Below are 21699 nucleotides of genomic sequence, written 5' to 3' on the forward strand. Positions count from 1 at the left end.
AAAGGAAAAATACTCATGATAGTACTTACTTTGAAAAGTATGAATTTCTAGAATCAAGAAAATCCTAAAAATGTATTACTCAGAAAACACTACCTGTAGAATTTTCAACCTAAACCTAGTTGGATAACAAATCCAGATAACAGATGGCCATTCCACAGTAAACACTTTAAATTGACATACCCATCAATAATAAGGTGTTCGTACGGAGCCTTCTTATCACAGACAGGACAAACCCAGGTTGGTTTTTTCTCATTCATCTGAATATAAAGAGTTGCATCAAAACACTGCAGATGAGAACATGTCAGGGCCCGACATGGAATTGTCAGCCGCATTTTACCAAGCTTTAAAAGAGGGAGACAAAAGTAAATATTAGACAACTGTCATTCAATTTAAGTCTTGATAAAAATCTCCTTAAACACAGTATGTATGTATGTATGTATTCTAACTTAAAGCATATTATATTTACTTTCTGTCAATATGGAGGAACAACATTAAATACATTTTCTATGAAACCTACATGTTAAAAAATTATACTATATCTTTAGATATTAAACACAGTGACTATGGAAGTCTACAGCAAGGGTTATTCCCACCCTCATCCCCAAGCTCACATATCAGCTTATGGAGTAAAGAATCATGAACTCCTTAAAATGATATGCAAAATTCTGTAAGTTTGTGCATTTCCCTAGGGATAGCACTTTAAGATTTTTAAAATGTATTCATTTGAAAGAGAGAGAGAGGGAAAGAAAGAGAGCATGCACACACATGTGCAAGAGTGTGGGAGGGAGGGGCAGAGCAGGAAGGAGATGCATACTCCCCACTTAGCAGGGGGTCCAATGCTGGGGCTCAACCCCAACCCCGGGATCACGACCTGAGGCCAAAGCAGACCCTTAACCGACTGACCCACACAGGTGCCCCACCAAATTCTTATAGTAGTCTGTGATCCAAAAAAGTTTAAGAATCACTTTACTAGGGATTTGGGGAGTGGAAAAACAATGTCTTATTAAATACTACAGGATACAGATGTAAAGACATTCACCGTGATCTCTGAATGACAGCAGTTCACAGTTCAAAACAGAACGAAGGGTAAGCACTCCCCAGGATGTTTGGCACAGTTGCCAAATGGCAGCTCCGAGACAGAAGTCAAGAGGGTGCACTCTATTTCTTCCCTCACGGGGCACACCATCAGAGACAATTCAGCAAACATCCCTTAGACCTCTAGCATGTCCACCATGTTATGAGACTTTCTCTTCTCACCTTGAAATGTTGCTTAGGCTGAGGTTAAGTAGAACCTGTCCCATGAAAAATGATACCTACTTCATCCAGTCCCTGAGCTGCTGCTAGCTTGGGCCCAGGGGACAGACACTGCACTGAGAGCTGTCCCATCACAGCTCCTTCCCTGGAGGTCACCTCACAGAGTGCAGCTGGGTTACCACCATGGGGCCCAGGTAAGCAACTATGGCCATACAGTAGAGAAGTTATCTACAATAACTTCTGTTATTTGAATAACCACACTGTTTGCTAACCAGGAAAAGATTTCTCACATTCTTGCGAGCTTGAAAAACAAAAAGGCTTGAAAAGGATATGAGTTAGATGAGGAAAAAAGGAGGAAAAGGATTTTGGCTAAGAAGAATTTCAGGGAAATGTGCAATTTCCTACTCTACCAAGGAAATTAAGTGTCATTTGTGGCCTTAAATTATTGTTCTGGTACCAATGATTTACTGTGCCTCTAGGAAAGCCACTTAACCTTTCTGGGCCTCTTTTTCTATCTCCAAAGTAACACTGTTTCCTCCTTACTTCAACAGGATGTACTGATGAAGACTAAAACAGGACCCTGTGCTATAAGCTTGTGAGAAGGGAGTAATGCCAACTTAGAGTGTCAGAAGTTTGGACAGGAAAGACAGAAAACTGACAGCTCCCTTCTCTGGGTGCCCAACTCTACCCTGTGCATGACTAGGTACTACTTGTTTATATATGTGTTTCCTCCTACGAGATGTACTGCTATACATCAGACTTGGTTCCTTATTCCTGGCACTTGGAACTGTATGTGCTACACAGCAGGAAGATGGTCATGTGTGTGGACTAATAATGCCTTGGCTGTACTTCACTGACCAGCTCTAGGATGGACCGGACCGCTCATGGAGTGTGGGGGGCTGTATGCAGTACTTTATGAGGCAAGTCAGAGTATGAATTCTGGAGTCAGACTACCTAAATTTGAATTTACTTGCTGTGGGAATCCTGAATCTCATTTAGTCTCCCCGAGTCTAGCTTTGTAAAATGGCGATAAAAATACCATCTATGTCATAAGATTGTGGGATTTAAATTATGTTATGTTTATTGTATACTGCCTGACATATAGTAAACTAGTGCTCAATGTATGTCACCTATTATAATTAAAGTACAGAAACATTATCTGTTTCAAATTACTTTGTAAGCTAGTAGGAGACACACCCACATCTCAGCTCAGCCGTTCTTCCATTCTAGCTCACCTAATATTTAACAACTCTTTCCTCTATTCTACTACTATTCAATTTTTATGATTGGATTTATACGAGCACCTGATGAAAAGGCAAAAAAGAACAAAGCAGTTCTTACAACACAAGAACATCTATTTACTGTCAGCCAAAACACATTGCATTATTCCAGAAATATTTTCCAAATAACAATCTGCTTGGTGGTGTTAAATTAAATTTTTATATCTGAAAGCAGACCTTCACTTACCTGAAGTGCAAATTCCTACTGAGCAGGTATTTTTGCTACTGCCTAAATACTAAGTAGAGAAATCACTGGCTGGAAAATCCTATACAAATACAGTAATCATAGACAAAGTCCATGAATTGCAGAATTAGTAGGCCATTTTGGATAGCTTATGAAGACAGCGGATAAGAAGGTAAGACATAAAGTCTGATTCAGAATCCAAGCCATAGGCTGTAGAATGTACACTCTGAAAGCAGTTATTCTCTACACAATCATCTCACAGACTTTCCTCCCTCTAAGCCTCACTTGTCAGCTCATCTTTTTGGTGAGAGAGCTACTTTCAGGGCCTGATGATCAGCCACACTTGACAAATTTACCCGGAGTTTTAAGGAACATTGCTATGTGAAGGATGCAGGAAAGACATTTACAGAAAAGGAAAAGATCACTTCCAAATGAGCTGTTTATTAGCTGTCACACAAATGCTTTGCTTCCCAGAATCACTAAGTAATAAGTGTTTTATGATAATACTCCTCATATTTCTGATTTTAAAAACAGTTTCTAAATCCTAAACACTTAATCTACAAATAGATACTGATTAACATGGTATCAGGAAAAAAGCAGAGTTTTAAACGTCTTCATAATTACCAATTTCCCTTTTTCCTTCATAGGGCATCAACCCCCAAACAAGTCTCCCAATGCCACTAAATTTACTATAACATAACAGTACTATTTAGTAACTGAGGAGGCTGCAAAAGAAAATACCCTACACCTAGATATGTTGAAACTAGCTTACATCAAAAGGGCCCTAAAAAGTCAAGAAAATGTATTTTTTCCTTGTAAAAAGAAAGGAACAGTGATATCAAGAATAATTTCACAACTTCTTCATTATCATCATCAGTATTTCATAAATAAATTTCAAAGGATTTTTTTTTTCTTCTATCAACTCCAAGTCATTTGTATAGAAGTTCATAGGTCTGGGGAGTATTTCACAAAGTAGGTTCTTAAACATTCCTCCAGTTGTATTTTTTTTTTTTTTAAGATTTATTTATTTTAGAGAAAGAGAGAGTGCACACAAGTGGGGAAACAGAATCACAAGCAGACACCTCACTGATCATAGAGCTAGATGCAGGGACAACGAACACAAGGCTCAATCTCACAACCCTGAGATCGTGACATGAGCCAAAACCAAGAGTTGGATGCTCAACCGACTGAGCCACCCAGGAGCCCCTCTTCCAGCTGTATTTTTAATAAATCAGAACTAAAAAATACCTAAAGAGCAAAAACATTTCTAATTATTTTCATTGCCTTTAGCTAAATGGTACACAAACAACAGGAACTCATTTATTTTGAGCTGTGTATATCACAAGGGCAATTCAAATGCACAGTCAGATATCATATTTACATAGTTCAAAGAGAACAAATCTCTTTTATTATTCTATAAATTTGATATATAGAGGAGTTGTCGTTACCAAGTTCTACTTTTTGGAGTAAAAACATACCTAAAATATATTGTCTTAATGTTCCAGAATAATTGTAAAGGGATTTTCCCTTCGGCCAAATAGAAATCCATAAAAGTATTACAATTATGGATTTTATATATATAGTTTTTTTTCTATAATCTGAATTTTAAAAGCAGATGTCAATTTAAAATGAACTGCTAAAGCTGTTGCAACTAAAAAAGGGAGGAAAGGGGGGGGTTAAGGTAAGAAACATTAAAGTTGGCCCATTATTAAGAGGTGCAACAGGCAAAACCTGATTAATATTTTCTAATAAGACGGGGCAGCCCTGGTGGCTCAGAGGGTTAGTGCCACCTTCAGCCCAGGGTGTGATCCTGGAGACCGGGGATCAAGTCCCACATCAGGCTCCCTGCTTCTCCCTCTGCCTGTGTCTCTGCCTCTCTCTCTGTATTTCTCATGAATAAATAAATAAAATCTTTAAAAATATATATATATATTTTCTAATAAGATAAAGATCATCTGAACTATAAAATCCAAAACTAGTTCTCTAAGTAAAAACGCCAAGATTTATAGTACAGTGCTTATCTATATGAATAAATGCTTCATCTAATGATATAAACATCACATACATTAGAACAACTGTAAACACTTTTAAAAGGAGACTGCAGGAAAACAAGACTTCTTCCAGTGATTTAAATGGAAAATGAAGCTTCTGCACTTTACTAAATTTCTCAGTCTCTGAACTGGTATTTTCTAATGGAATGGGATGGTAAAAAATCACATGGAGGAGGAAAATAGATACCAAGGGTCTGGGGGAAGGAGGGTAGGATAAACAGGTTACTTTTTTTTTTTTTTTTAATCTTTGTCTTCTTCCTACCTTCCACTTCCTTGGTCTGTGAGCCATTTTCCTAATGTTAAAAAAATGCCAGCTTCCTTTACACTATAATCTGTTATAACATTTATCTTGATGTTCTTACTTAAGAACCCACCCCATGACTCTGGCCTGTATTTTCTATCGTGGTAAAAACATGTAATATTAAATTTACCACCTTAACCATTTTGAAGCATTCAATTCAGTAGTGTTAAGTATATTCACCTTGGAATAGAGACTGAGACTTCTTGAACTTTTTCATCTTCTAACACTGAAACTTGATATCCACTAACACTAATTCCCCCTCCCCCCCAGTCCTTGGTAACCACCTTTTATTTTGTTTCTATGGTCTTGACTGCTTTAGATACTTCATATGAATGGAAACACAGTGCTTATGTTCTTGTGACTGGCTTATTTGTTTATCAGAATGATTTAGAGGTTCATCCATGTTGTAGCATAGGACATGGCTTTCTTCTTTTTAAATGTTGCATAGTATTCCACTGTATATACATATTTACCACATTTTCTTTATCCATTCATCTCTCAATATACATTTGGGTTACTTCTACGTCTTAGCTATTGTGAATAATGTTGTAATGAACATAGGTGCACAAATTTTCTCTTTAGAGATCCTGCTTTGAATTCTTTTGGATATATACCCAGAGGAGGAACTACTGGAGCATATGGTATAACTTTTTTTTTTTACTTTTTTGGAGAAACTTCCACACTGTTTTCCAAAATGGCTGCAGCATTTTACATTCCCACCAACAGTGTACAAGGGTTCGTTCCAGTGTCTTTACATCCTTACCAACATTTGGTATCTACTCTTCTTTGGATAGTGGCCATCCTGATGGGTATGAAATTAATAATTCATGTGGATTTTATTTGCATTTCCTTAGTGATTTGCAATGGAGAACATCTTTCCATGTGTTTGTGGCCATTTGTAAATCTTCTTTGGAGAAATGTCTATTCAAGTCCTTTGCCCATTTTCCAATCAGGTTGTTTGTTATTGTTGAGCTGGAGAAGTTTCTTATATATATATTTTTTTAAGATGTTATTTATTTATTCATGAGAGACATAGAGAGAGAGAGGCAGAAACACAGACAGAGGGAGAAGCAGGCTCCATGAAGGGAGCCCGATATGGGACTCGATCCTGGGACTCCAGGATCATGCCTTGAGCTGAAGGCAGATACTTAACCGCTGAGCCACCCAGGCATCCCAAGTTTCTTATATTGTTTTTTTTTTTTTTTAAACACATTTTTTTTTTAAATTTTTTAAATTTATTTATGATAGTCATACAGAGAGAGAGAAACAGGCAGAGACACAGGCAGAGGGAGAAGCAGGCTCCATGCACCGGGAGCCTGATGTGGGATTCGATCCCGGGTCTCCAGGATCGCGCCCTGGGCCAAAGGCAGGCGCCAAACCGCTGCGCCACCCAGGGATCCCTAGTTTCTTATATTGTTAACCTCTTATCAGATATATGATTTGCAATGATCTCCCACTCCATAGGTTGTCTTTTCACTCTCATATTTTTTTTTTTTTGACATGCAGAGGATTTTAAGTTTGGTATAGTCCTTCTATTTTTGCTTTGCTACTTACATTTTTGGTGTTATGCCCAAGAAATCACTGTGAAATTCAATCAAACTATCCCCCTACATTTTCTTCTAAGAGTTTAGAAGTTTAAGGTCTTTAATTCATTTTTAATTACTTTTCTACATGTGGTATAAAGGCCCAACTTCCTTACTTTGCATTTAAATACCCAGTTTTCCAGACACCATTTGTTGAAGAGACTTTTTTCCCCTGCATAGTCTTGGCACCCCTGTTGAAAGGTAACTTGGTCCATAAATGCAAGAGTCTGTTTCTGGGTTCCCTATTCCATTATTATAGTCAACACTATTTGTCTTTATTTCTGTACCACATCATCTTAACCATAATTACTGTTGCTTTGTAGTATGTTTTGAAATCAGGGAATGTGAAGCTCAAACTTTGTTCTCATTAAAATATTGTTTTTGGCTCTCTGGGGTTCTTTGAGATTCCACAGGAATTTCAGGATTATTTTTTCCTATTTCTGCAAAAAATGCCATTGGGATTCTGATAGGGATTGCACTGAATCTGTAAATCACTTCGGGTAGTACAGATATTTTAACAATATTCAGCATTCCAATCCATGAACCTGGGATGTCTTTCCATTTATTTACGTCTTCTTTAATTTCCTTCAGCAATGTTTTATAGTTTTCAGTGTACAAATCTTATTTCTTGATTAAGGCTATTCTGGAGTATTTTATTATTTTTGATGCTGTTGTAAGTGGAACTGTTTTCTAAATTTCCATTCTGGATTGTTTACTGTTAGCGTTTAGAAATACAACTAAGGGGATCCCTGGGTGGCGCAGCGGTTTGGCGCCTGCCTTTGGCCCAGGGCGCGATCCTGAAGACCCAGGATCGAATCCCACGTTGGGCTCCCGGTGCATGGAGCCTGCTTCTCCCTCTGCCTGTGTCTCTGCCTCTCTCTGTCTCTCTCTGTGGCTATCATAAATAAATAAAAATTAAAAAAAAAAAAAGAAAGAAATACAACTAAGTTTGTATTTTGATTTTGTATCCTGCAACTCTGATTTTGTTTTTATGTGGAATCTTTAGGGTTTTCTACATAAAAGACCATGACATCTATGAACAGAGATTATTTTACTTCCTTTCCGATTTTTAGGTCTTATTTCTTTTATTTTATAATTGCCCTGGCCAGAATTTCCAGTACTCTGTTGAACAGCAGTAGTGAGAAGGTGGGCATTCTTGTCCTACTGAGTATCATGTGTGCTGTCGGCTTTTTATATGTGGTTTTTATTATGCTGCAGAAGCTTCCTTCTATTCCTAGTTAGTTGAGTGTTTTTTATAATGAAAGAGCATTGAACTTTGCAAAATGCTTTTTTCCCATCAATTGAGATAATCATGTGGTTTTGTCCTTCATTTTGTTAATGTGGTATATTACAATGATTGATTTTTTAAAATTTTTATTTATTTGAGAGAGAGGGAGGGAGGGAGGGCATGAATGGTGGGGAGGGGCAGAGGAAGAAGCAGACTCCCTGTTGAGTAGGGAGCCCAACTCGGGACTCAATCCCCTGGCCCAGAGATCATGACCTAAGCAAAGGGCAGACACTTAACTGACTGAGCCACCCAGACACTCCACAGATTGATTTTTGTATGCTGAACCATCTTTACATTCCAGCTACAAATCCCAACAACTGGTCATGGTGTGTGATTTTTTTAATGGTTTGGTTTCATCTGGTTTGGGGATCAGGGAAATGCTGGATTCAGATAATGAGTTTGGACGTATTCCCTGGTTCCTCAATTATTTGGAAGAGTCTGAAAAGGATCGGTGTTAAATGTATTTTAAACATAAGGTAGGGAGGTGGATCCCTGGGTGGCTAGGCGGTTTAGCGCCTGCCTTTGGCTCAGGGCGTGATCCTGGAGTCCTGGGATCGAGTCCCACGTCGGGCTCCTGGCATGGAGCCTGCCTCTCTCTCTCTCTATGTCTATCATGAGTAAATAAATAAAACCTTTTTTAAAAAAATAAATAAATAAATAAACATAAGGTAGGATTCTCTGGTGAAGCCATGAAGTACTGGGCTTTTCTTTGTTGGCAGATTTTTGATTGGTGCTTCACTTTCTTCACTACGTATAGGTTTGCTCAGATTTCTTATTTCTTCATGATTCATCTTGGTAGGTGGTAAATTCCTAGGAATTTATCTATTTCTTTTTTAAGTTGTCCCGTTTGTTGGCACATAATTGTTCACAGTAGTCTCTGATAATCCTTTTTATTTCTGTTGGATCAGTTCATTAGTTGTAGCATCTTCTCTTCCATTTCTAATTTTAACTATTGAAGTCTACCCTCTTTATCTCTTAGTCTAGCTAAGAGTTTGTCAATTTTGTTGATCTTTTTGAAAAACTAACTCTTGGTCTCATTGTTTTTTTCTATTGTTTTTTTATTCTCTGTTTCATTTATCTCTGTGCTAATCTTTGTTATTTCCTTCCTTCTGCTGACTTTGGGTTTGTTTTTCTTTTTTTAGCATCTTGAGGCATAACATTAGGTTGTTGATTTGAGATCTTTCCTCTTTTTTTAATGTAAATATTAACTGCTATAAACTTCCCTCTTCCTACTGCTTTTGCTGCATCCCATAAATTTTGGTGTATTGTGTTTTCATTTTCATTTGTCTCCAGATCTTTTCTGAATTCCCTGTGATGACTACTTTAATTCACTGGCTGTTTAAGAGTGTGTTGTTTAATTTCCACCTATTTGTGGATTTTCTTGTTTTCCTTCACTACTGACTTCTAGTTTCATCCCACTGTGGTCAAAGAAGATACTTTGTATGACTTGAACTTACTAAGGCTTGTTTTGTGGCCTAACACGTGGTCTATACTGAAGAATGTGTGATCTGCTATTATTGGTGGAGTATTATATGGTCCAATTGATCTTCACTGTTTAATTCCTCTGCTTCATTAGTGACTTTCTGTCTGGTTATTCTATTCATAAGTGAAAGTAGAGTATTAAGTCTTTTACTATTATCATGTTGCTTTCTATTTGTCCTTTCAGTTCTATCAAATGATTGCATCATATATTTGGGAAAGAATTTTAATAACATTAAAAAGGATGGAATCAAAATATTTTCCCTAAGAAAAAGATTGGCTATTTTAAGGAATAAAGAAATATAAGGATATATACAAGAGGATAGGATTTGGGGGGGTTTTATTACCTCCACTGTACTTTTTTCTGTAATTTTACAAAAGCCTAATAATGAATAGGGGTTCCCTTAGCAGTAATTATGAAACAAAAAGTTTTTCTTTTCTAAGAGCTACATCAAATACAGTATTATACACTAATCTGTGAGCTAATGGCTTTTTCATCTTCTGTTTTGAGATTTTATAAATTATAAAAGACTAAGATGTAGGACAAAAAATTTAGTTTCTGTTTAAATTATTTGTTTAAGAATATAATAACTTCATCTTCATCTTAGATTAGCAGGATTTCAATATTAAAAGCTTTCAATATCAGGCCTGCCCAAACAATCCAGGCATGTCAGGAAACAGCTGTGTCCTCTTATTCTTCATACTTTCTCCCTAATTTAGATATGAATAATTTGATTAATTATAGAATAAAAGATAATTAAAATGTCAAAGTAATTTACTCCTAGTTTTTCACATATTTTTGTACGAAAGCTACATTCAATTACCATTCCTATAACTGTGGACCTAATATCAAACTGGTTAAGAAAGAAATCTTAGCAACATATTTTTTTAGGGAAATCTTTTCACTACAAGTTTAATCATCTGGTATGTTTTGGACCTTATACTCATTTTGTACAAATGACTGATTTTGACCTCATTTTCTGTTTTAAAAATATTTCTAGGTTATTTTTATATGCATAACCAATTCAGTTATTCAGATGAAACAGAACAGTTTTTAATTGGTAGATTCTTACAATGTAGTCATTGTTGGCAAATGGTTAAACTAAATGTGTTGGTAAATCATAGCTAGATTTCTATTCAAAAGGATACTATTTTAAAAATGCAATTTTAATAAATGCATCAAGATAATACACATTCCTTATCTGAAGACTTTATACTTGAGTCTGAGAAATAATCATTAATCATCACAGCAACATTTAAATACAGCTAAGAGTAGAAAATTTTTAGACTTAAAAATTTGGTTAGATTCCAAATCTTATAACTAGATAATAATGTCTTTTTACTTTTCAGAAACTGTGACAAAGGTGGGTATATTTCAAAAGTAAACCTCATTTTGCAAATATTGGAAATACTTCATAAGAGGAAAAAAATGTATGTTGAATCTTCTGGAAAGCAAGTATTAGTTAACACTTACTGGACATAGTAGAGAAACCCTTAGGCTGGTTGTAGCTATTTCACTGTCTGGATCCGCAGTCAATTTCTCTTTAACTGAAATTCATTGAAGAAAAAACAAACAGAACATGTTTATTAAAGATACATCAGTGATGCAACATAAGAAAAAGAACAAGCAACTTAAAATGAGAGGTTAAAAAAAAAAAACCTCAAAAATCATCTGTCCAATTATCTCCAATTAAGTGAAAAGTTAAAAACAATTACATGGTTTATAATTCCTATCATAAGCAAAAGGGAAATAACCATATATCTATAGACTGACTATATTTCCTGTAAGTTTCCTATTTCTCATTCATGGAACAAAACTGCATTGTGTAACATACAGGAAATTTCTATAGTAAGCTGACATAGCAGAATCTTTTCCTTTTATGATTCTAAGAAACTGAATAAAGTTTTTCTTTCTTTTAAACTATGACCATTATCTTTTTTGCCAATACTGTTTTTAAAGAAATTAATCAATACTGACTATAAAAACATTTATAAATTTTTTCCAAAGCTCAGATAACAAAATATTAATATATTTGTTAATATATTTCTATTTTTCTATTAATTAAATTCTTAAATTATGAAAATACATTAATTCTTTTCAAATTATGGAAAGAAAAAAGTTCAATTGCTTTTTCCCCATATAACTGAGTTTTGTATTTATTTATCTATAAACTAATTATGCTATCTTAGACAAGTCAATCCTCCTCTCTGAGCTTAATTTTGTTTCTAGCAAAAGAAGAACCCACGCTAGATAATCTCTAAGTCTTTTTAGCTCAAACTTTCCATGGTTTTTACAAATGGAGGCACTAGTAATAATGGCTGTTCTGTCACTTGTTGTCAGTCATATAACAAGGACCTACACGCTTCTCAGGAATCCTGAGGCATATGTTACTTCTGAAAACCTCAATTTGGAACTTCAATTAAACCACACTGGAGTGAAACTGGAAATGTGAAAATGTAATACTCCAGTATTTTTAGAAATTATTCCACAGTGACTTTGAAATCTGTGAGTGATGTGGGCCCAAGTGGAGTGGCTGTGTACATAGTCAATCACAGATTTCAAAGCTGTGGCACAACTAAGTATAACCAGAGAGTTAATACATAGTAGAACTAAGAAAATGGGGAGCAGAAAACTACTCCGATAAGGAAGAATGATTTCAGAGTAGATGTCTGTTGTGCTGATAACCATTTATGAGAATTAAGAGTCAGTTCTGCCTTTATTAAACATGGTGATCAATGCAATCTGGATTTTTTTTTTTTTGAGATGGTCCACATTTTATTCCACTTACTTTTTAAAGTTTTATTTATTTAAGTAATTTCTACACCCAATGTGGGGCTTGAACTCACAACCCTGAAATCAAGAGTTGCATGCTTTTCTTCTGAGCCAGCCAGGTGCCCCAGTATGGTCTACATTTTAGATATTCTATCTGTCTCCATAAATTAACGAATCTCAACTATGATACACATCAGAACTACCTACAATGTTTCCTAACTTGTAATTGCCCACTGATTCAGAAGGGGAAAAAGAGATACCAATGGGTCTTTTTTCAAAAGCTCCATATGTGATTTTGATGCCAGAGTAAAAAGTCATTTACATTTGGCCTGGAAATTCCAAATGTTTGAAATCTATATAATTCATAGGCTGCCTCTCACAGCTGAAAAGGCATAAAATCCCTAGGTTTTAGTTTGGAAAATATAGTTACCACATCACTTATGCTATATAATACCATATGTGAATTATGGAAAGTGTACCTGTGTCATTATAGACCCAATATTAGTCAATCTTTTCTTATAAAGATACATTTAACAAATAGTATCTTTTTAAATAAAGGTAGCATAATCATCATACAATATAAACATGTAAACAGAACTGTAATGGATTACTAGCCATTCTGCATGCTGCAAACCTTCACCACCTTCACCACCTTACCCTACACACAGCAATGGAAAGTTTGGATTTTATCTATTTAAACTTCCACTTATATGAAGGAATACAACAGACCATAATATCTGTGTTATGCAAAACAAAGTTCACTGGTTAGTACTTCCTAAAGAAACTGAAACAGGAGAGGAAACCTGAAGTAGTGGTTAAGAATACCAGGATCTAGAACCAGTCTAACTTAGAATCCAGATGTTAGCCAAGTTATGGGAATAACAGCACCTCATAGCAATGTTCTAAGGATTAAATGAATGAATACATATAAAATGCTTTAAGATAACAATATTCAATAAATATTAGCTATTGCTACTTAACATGTGATTTGTATGTTTACTTTCTCTTAGAAAAGGTAGAATTTTCTGAAATTATTTTAGAATCAGCAGGCCAATTTCTATTTTCTTTTTTAAAAAATAAAAAGCCTTTGATTTTTGCCTCTGCTAGGATAGACTCAATCTTAGTCAATCCTTTCATGTGAAGACACTTTAAAAGATCCTACTAGGATATTGATTAGATTGGGATTAGATTCAAGATTGGATCTTGAATTTAACCTACAGGCCAATTTGGAGAGAGCTGACATCTCTCCAATAACAATACTGAGTGTTCTGATCCATTAACATGATATGTCTCCCCATTATTATTAAGGTCTTATTTTAATTTCTCTTGGCATTATTTTGAAGTTTTCAGCATATACATATTGCACATATTTTGTGAGCCTTTCATATTTCTGGATGTTATAGTAAATTCTTTGTTTTATGAATTTCACTTTCCATTTTACTATGGATTATCTTTTTAAATTTTAATTGAAGTATAGTTGACATACTGTATCATCTTTTTATTAATCGACTTAGAATTGTTGACTGTGTATTCTGCAACCTTGCTAAACTCATGGATTAGCTCTAGTAACTTTTTAATAGATTCTTTGGGTTTTTTTCTACATACATAATGAAGTCATCTTTAAGTAAAGACAATAATTATTTATACATTTCCAATCTATATGTTTCTTTTTTCTTGCCTTATTGTGCTGGCTGGGATCTCAAGGGCAAGACTGAACAAAAATATTAAGAGCAGATATTCTTTCCTTTTTCCCCATCTTATGGGGAAAGCATTCAGGTTTTTCACTAACTATAATATTAGCTAAAGGCTTTTTGTAAATGCTATTTATTACACTGAAACTGTTCCCTTCCCTTCTCTTCTATTTTCCTAAGAATGGATATTGAAGTTTGACCAGATGTTTCTTCTGCACCTATGGAGCTGATCATATGATCTGTTCTTTTTTTTTTTCTTTTAGTTTGCTGAGAAGGTGAATTATACTGACTGATTTTCAGATATATTGTATGAACCTGATATTCCTGGAATAAACTCTACTTGGTTACTATGGATTATCTCTTTTTATTTTAATTGAAGTATAGTTGACATACTGTATCATCTTTTTATATATCGACTTAAGAGTTGTTGACTTAGTTCAAACAATTCTGAAAAACAAAGTTGGAAGACTATCTGACTTCAAGACTCACTACTATCAAGCTACAGTAATCAAGACTGTTGTATTAGCATAAAAATAGACTTATAGGTCAATGGAAAAATAGATTCTACATCTATGGTCAATTGGTTTTTGTTTCTTTTTTTCTTTTTTGTCAATTGGTTTTTGAAAGGTAATTAAATGCAGAAAAAGTTTTTTCAACAAACGTTGGAACAACTGGGTATCTATATGGGGAGAATGAATCTCTAACCTCACCTTGCATCATACACGAAAATTAACTTAAAATGAATTGCAAAACTAAATCTAAGAGCTAAAAAAGTAAAACCTCTAGAAAAAAATGTTTAACCTTCAGTTAGGCAAAGACTTCACAGTACCAAAAAGCACAAGCCTTACAAAGAAAGACGGAAAAGATTTGAATAGATACTCCATCAAAGGAGTTATAAGGATACCAAGTAAGCATGTAACATCATTAGTCATGAGGAAAATATAAATTAAAACCATAACAAGATACTACTAGACACTAAAATAGCTATAAATCAAGGCAACCTGACAATACAAAGCACTAGTAGGGATGGAGAAAAACTTGAAATTACATACATAATTGGTAGGAATGCACAAATGGCATATACATTTTATAAGAAACTATCAATCCATTTTCCATACACATATCATGTGACCCAGCTGTCTGTGTTCTAAATATTTGCCCAAGAGAAAAAAATATATATCTATAAAACTGGGTTATCCATATGCAAACTATAAATATTTTAGTAGCTTTACTTGTGATAATGCAAAACTGGAAACAACCTCACTGTCCATTAATTGATAAGTGGATAAACAAATGATGATACAGATTAATGGAATACTACTCAGTAATAAAGAACAAACTACATAGATGAGCCTCAAAAACATTTACTAATGTTTTAGAAAAGACAAAACTACAGAGACAGAGATCACATCAACAGTTACAGGAACTGAGACTAAGGGGATGAGATGAACTGCAAGAGACCACAGGGGAACTTTCTGGGATGAAGGATGTTCTATATTTTGATTGTGGCAGTGGTTCATGATTGCATGCACTTATAAAATTCATCAAACTGTACAATTAAAAAGGTGAATTTTTATTTTTGTAAACTATACATCAATAAACATAACCAAAAGAAAGCAGAGAAGGGAGGAGTAATCACCATGTTAAATTGAATCACAAGAAAGTGAGGGAAAATAAAGTAAGCAAAATCCTTATAACATGTGGGCAAGGGAATAAAAAATAAAGACAAATCATAATATTTACCCTGCAACCATCAACAAACATGTGGAAAGTCTTCTGGGAATTAAAGTTTTCCTGTGTCACTGAGTACAGTGGTAACAGTATTTTATAATATTACCTATAATAAAGTTATAGCGAGCCACATTTAAAGTTAATCTTTAAAAAAATCTGTTATCATGACTTATGAGAGTTAGCCACCAGTCAGTCACATGTGGCTATATTTAAAATAAATACAATTTAAAATTCAGTTCCTTGGTTGCACTGGCCACATTTCAGAGCTCATAGCCACATGTTGCTCGTAGCTATTACACGGGACAAAATGTACATTTCCATCATCACAGATTTCTCTATTTCTGCTGCTTTAGAGTTGTTTTTTAATAATTTCTGTTGTTCCTTAATATCAGATTATTTTATAGTCATCCTTTTAGAACTTTAAGGCTGTAAGCAACTTAACATATTAAGTCGAATACTTCATTTCAGAAGCAAGGAAACAGAAGCACAGAGACAGGATTTTTATTCTGTCTCTTTTAATCAGTTTACCTCAACAGAAATCTGAGGATCTACTATACTCCAGGAATTGTGCACTACGAATTCAAAGATAAATAAGATTAAATTCCTGCCCAAGAGGAACTCAGTCTGGTAGAGAGTAAAGATGAACAGTGGGATCATCTCTAATGTGGTCTAATGGAAATATGTTCAGGAAGTTAGCTGAAAGTCAACTTATCTATTCTGGGGGGTTCTGAGATGCCTCCTGGAAAAAGTGAAGCATGAAAAATAACTGGAGTCAGTCAAAGAGGAAGCAAGTTTAGAAACAGAACAATACTGCCAGAGCAGTGCATAAAAGAAAAGAATTCAGTATTTTGGGAATATGAAGTACAAGAAGAAGGGTGAATACAGATGACACTGGAAAGTAGTAAGCAGGTGCCACTTCACGGAAAGCTGCATCTGCCATGCTAACAAAGCTGGAGTTTTTACTTCACTGATGTTAACAAGTCATGGACTACAAGGGAACAGTAAGATTAGATCTGCATTAATCACTTAGGTTGCTACCAGGAGAGAGATATGAAGAAGGTTATATTATTGAAGAATAGGGTTTTTTTTTAAAGATTTAATTTATTTATTCATGAGAGACACACAGAGAGAAAGACACAGAGACACAGGCAGAGGGAGAAGCATGTTCCATGCAGGAAGCCCGACGTGGGACTCGATCCCAGGTCTCCAGGATCACCCCTGGGCTGAAGGCAGCACTAAAACGCTAAGCCACCCAGGCTGCCCAAGAATATGTTTTTAAAATAAAGGCAGAATATGAGAGCTTAAATGAGGGCAGCGATGGTAGGAAGAGAAAAGACAGATTTGAGAAATATTTAGGGTGGAAGTTTGATAGGGTTTGGTTTTAAATAACTGAATCTGAGGAACCAGTGGAATGTTTTGGTAAGGGCAGTTACCTAGCTATACACATTTATATTTTAAATTAAGTGGAAAGTCTGGGATGAAGGTATGTATTGGGGAGTCGGTGCTAATTTAAACCACAAGACTATATGTGATTATCTCTAGGCAAAGTATGCAGAAAAGCGGACCAAGGATGACACCCTAGGGAAAACAAACATTTAGGATGCTTCCCTTAAGAGAATCCACTGAAACCAAGTGATTGAGAAGAAAGAGCCAGAGAAGAGACTTTCAAGGAGAAAGTGGTTGGTGTGAAATACAGCAAAAATATCTAAGATGAAAACTGGAAAGATAAACTTTAAATTTGGCAATCAGACTTACTTGTGACACCAGTGGAATGACAGGGGCTAAAAGAGCACAATGAGTTGCAGCGGGGAGGGGGACAGCAAGGGTAGAGCACTCTAAACAAAGTGGGATGAGGACAACAGGAGAAACACAAGAGCTCTATCCAGAGTAGAGGATAGCTTGTTTTTGTATTTTTTAAAGGATGAAAAAGACCCGACAGGGAAGGCTGACAGGAAGAGTTCATAGAGGGACAGAGAGCAGATAAAGGAGGGAGTGAGGTCTCATAACACTACCTCTGAGCACCTCCACCTGGATGTCTCATAGACATCTCAAATACTAGTGTAAACATACACTCGGATCTTTCCTCTGCACTCTAATCTTTTCCATACTGTTTTTGCATTACAGTAAATGGCACTGCTATCTAACTGGCTTAAGAGGCCTAGAACCCCTCCTTGACTTCTTTTCCTTCACTCACCACATGTAATTCACCACTGTTGCTACCCTTCAACCGTTCTCAAGCCATCAACTTTTATGTCTAGCATGATTACATACGTTCAAGACACTATCACCTCTTACCTGGACAACAGGTTCCTAACTGGCCTCACTGTGTCAGTCCAGCCGCTCTTCAATTCAGTCTTCAGAGCAATCTTATTGCCCAAATCTGATCATGCCACTCTGCATGAACTCCCCCCATGGCTATCTCTGTGGACACTGTCCTCCTCTGTTCTCTCTGATCTAGCTCCATAGGCCTTGTCTCTTGGCATTTCTCTCCCTCTCATCTTAGGACTTCACTCCTCCTCACCCTTATAGTCTTGTCATAAACATCACAGCACCAGAGAGGACTATATTCTTCTGTTGTTACCTCCAGAGTTCCCTGTCTTTCTTCTTCAAGGCACATGTCACAACTGTAATTCATTAATGACTTGTTCAATCATTTAATTCTGTCTTTCCCACCAGACTGCAAACTTCTAAGGGATGCAGAGACGATGTGTGTCTTAATGCTATATTCTCCTGTGCCTGGAACACTGTAGACTCTTAATATAATTTCTTGAATGAGAAGAATAAATGAATAAAAGATTAACTTGGAGCCGAAAAAGGGACATTTCCTCCTGAGACTGAAGAGAATAAGTAAGGATAGGTATAAGTATAGATAAGTTGAAAAAGCAGTTATGGTGGCACTAAGATTAGGGAAGAAATAGACAGTTGGGAGAATTCACACCCTATAGCCCCAATTTCTTGCAGTGGCAGTGGGCTGACGGAGAGTAGTGTCTGAGTAAACTATGACCAAGGTTTAAAGTGACTGCTGCAGGGAAGAGGGAAAGGAGATAGGAATGTGACCAAAAACTAGTAAAGAGCTGCCTCTGTGATAGAGGGGACAACTCTTCACAAAGGCAGAAACAAAACAAAAATCTACTAAATCAAATGAATCAGAGTAGATTTCTCGATGAGAAGTCTCAATATTACTAAGTTTATTCTTTCAAGAACATAATAGTGCCTGACTTGATGAATACAACTCTGCTAGCAGAATTTACTGATAAGATTGAGAATAACTTACTATGAATATATTTTTAGGTAATTTGATTCTTCAAAAATATCTGGAGAAACCTGTCAACATTTCTTTCTGTCAAGTTGTTTTATATAATCTTTTAATTATACAATCAATTTATTCAGAATGTTCTTTCTTTATAGATAGCATAAAGGCAAATAATCTGTTTTTTTAGCCAATTACAACGAATGTCTTATTGGAAGGATCCAAATTAATGTTCTATTGGTTCTCCAAGCCAATAAAATAAGATATAAACTGCTACAAAAATCCCACCCAATCTGTATCTACTCTCCACTTCCAGCATTGTATCACAGACAAGATAAACAGCTTCTGAAATGAGACGTTTTTGCTGCTTAATAGTGACTAACAGTGTTTCCTTCCTGAAAATAAAATAATCCTAGGCTCACCTTCCCACTCTCCCTCCAGATGGTGCTCAACTACAAGTGGGGAAGAGTGAACAGCTTGAGCAAAAACAGTTGCCGTACTACTACTACTATTATTAATAATAGCCTCATCTGCCTTATTTGTTGGTGTTACTTTTTCCACACAAGCTCACATAATTCCATAACACTTTCTGATTAGCTGAGATTCTAGTGCTATGTGGCAAATATGAAGATTTCAGTAGAATGACCATGAATGGACTTCAGCAAGTGTGAAAAAAGAAAAATTCTTGTCTTGTATTCTCCTTCAAAGCAGATGCTTATCCGTTTTCGTCTCTGTCTCTGCCAACTGGTGCTTTCTCTCCCCTAGATCCCAAGCCAGGGCTGTCATTGTAGCTCTCCACTGTCTTTTGAGGAATATCTACAGAGGCAGTAGCCAAAAGTATGTTCCTCTTGACTCTGGATTATTTTCATTTTAAAAAGAGTTCTTTTTTTTTTCCCTTCCTTCCTTCTTCTCTTTCTTTTTTTCTTTCCTCTCAGATTTTTTATGTATTTATTTGACACAGAGAGAGAGAGCAAAGCAGGGGGAGCAGTAGGCAGAGGGAGAGGGAGCAAACTTCCCACTGAGCAGGGAGCCCAATGTGGAGCTTGATCCCAGAACCCTGGGATCATGACCTAACACCAAAGCAGACACTTAACCGACTGAGCCACCCAGCCGCCCCTAAAAAACGGTTCCTTTAATGCAGAAAGTCCTTCAATGAACTACTGAGAGTATACTGCTATTCTGGAGTTAGTGGGATCTTTTACTCTGGTACAGAAATAGGTTAGAGAAAAAAAAAAAAAAAAGATAAAAGCTATGCCACAGAGGAAAGTGAGAGAAAGCTGGCCCTACTACTAAAGTACTTTTCACCAGTGTGTCTAACAACAAATCTGAGAGTGGGTTTCATTAATCAACTCACATAAAGAATTGTTAAAGAAAAATAAATAAAAAATTAAAAAAAAATTTTAAAAAAAGGGGATCCCTGGGTGGCGCAGTGGTTTGGCGCTTGCCTTTGGCCCAGGGCGTGATCCTGGAGACCCGGGATCGAATCCCACGTCAGGCTCCCGGTGCATGGAGCCTGCTTCTCCCTCTGCCTGTGTCTCTGCCTCTCTCTCTCTCTCTCTGTGACTATCATAAATAAATAAAAAAATTAAAAAAAATTAAAAAAAAAAAAAAGAATTGTTAAAGAGGAGCTAATTCCTGCCTGTAAAAGTTTTGTTCCCTGAGACAGAACCATCCCCAAATCCATCCATAAAGAATCTATCTCTCACAAAGAAAAGAACAAAAGAAGAACTTAGAGGTGAACTCTTGGGAAAGGCTGCCAACCTCTGGCCTTCATCCTCAAAAACTGAGGCCAGAAAGGTCAATTTGCAGACCTTGCTGCATTTCACATTCTACACAACAAAATGAACCATCTAGTTATTCATAACTATGAATCTAGACTTAGAGGAGCTTTAGAAATCATGTGGTAACAACTTCTTGTTACAGATGAGGAACATGAGACTCAGAGAAGTAGTGACTTGTCCAAAGCCTACAAAACTAACAGAACTTGCTTCGTTATTATTTTTACCATCCCACTGACTCTCCTTCTATTTTATTAATGTAGGGATACCATCATCACATACCCCTGCACATTTTTCCTGGATAAATCTTAAATATAAAATAACTCTCATGGAATACATGCCAAAATTTCCTGTCTCCTAGGATTCCATAAACATTTATTTATTTTATGAAGTTTTAGTAAAATATTCTTCTGTATTCATTTACTGGCTTCCTAATGTTAATCTTAAGGTCAGTAAAACAGAGACTATAAAATATAGGTCATAACAAAGATTAAAACTACTTCTAAGTCTTGATTTACTTTGTGCAGAAAACAAGTTTTCAGAGTTTTGAATCTTCTATGACAAGCTCTAGTGAAAAAAGAAATTTATTTTTTTGAAAATTTACTACCCTAACCTTTACCGGAATAGTTCAGCTGCATAAATGAAATAAGTTTATCATACGTACTTAAAGCTCTAGAATGATCCGGATTCCTTATTCCCTTTGCTCGTAACCTCTGAAGAAGAACTGTTGAGGACAACTGTTTTACAAGATACACTGCCATGGAATAGTTCTGGAAAAAAAAAAAAAAAAGATGTAGAAAAACAACATATATAAGTAAATAGTACATCTATTTTAATCCCACAATGATAGGGAAAGAAAACTAACACTTGTTAAAACACCTACTGTGTGGCCAGGTACTATCAGGTGTTTTCACAAACAGGAATTAATTTGGTCCTAATCAAAAAGCTGCTGAGGTGGTCATAAACCTACTTTTATGGACGAGGAAAGGTAGGTATAAAGAAGTAAAAGAATTTTGCAACTTTCAAGCAATAAAGCCAGGCCTGTCATGCTTCTAT

General features: G+C 35.8%; 1 protein-coding gene across 2 annotated transcripts in view; it reads right to left on the minus strand.

Annotated features, from left to right (window-relative positions):
• PIAS1 (protein inhibitor of activated STAT 1) overlaps positions 1 to 21699 on the minus strand; it is a 114711-nt gene that overhangs the window by 13887 nt on the left and 79125 nt on the right. For both annotated transcript variants that reach the window (XM_041746249.1, XM_041746248.1), the window contains exons 7-9: positions 21308 to 21413; positions 10895 to 10968; positions 181 to 341 (exon numbers count right to left, since the gene is read on the minus strand). In XM_041746249.1, the coding sequence (XP_041602183.1) occupies positions 181 to 341; positions 10895 to 10968; positions 21308 to 21413 (341 nt within the window). The remainder of the gene's footprint in view (positions 1 to 180; positions 342 to 10894; positions 10969 to 21307; positions 21414 to 21699) is intronic.

The sequence above is a fragment of the Vulpes lagopus genome, chromosome 2 (assembly GCF_018345385.1).
Source record: "Vulpes lagopus strain Blue_001 chromosome 2, ASM1834538v1, whole genome shotgun sequence".
Lineage (NCBI taxonomy): Eukaryota > Metazoa > Chordata > Mammalia > Carnivora > Canidae > Vulpes > Vulpes lagopus.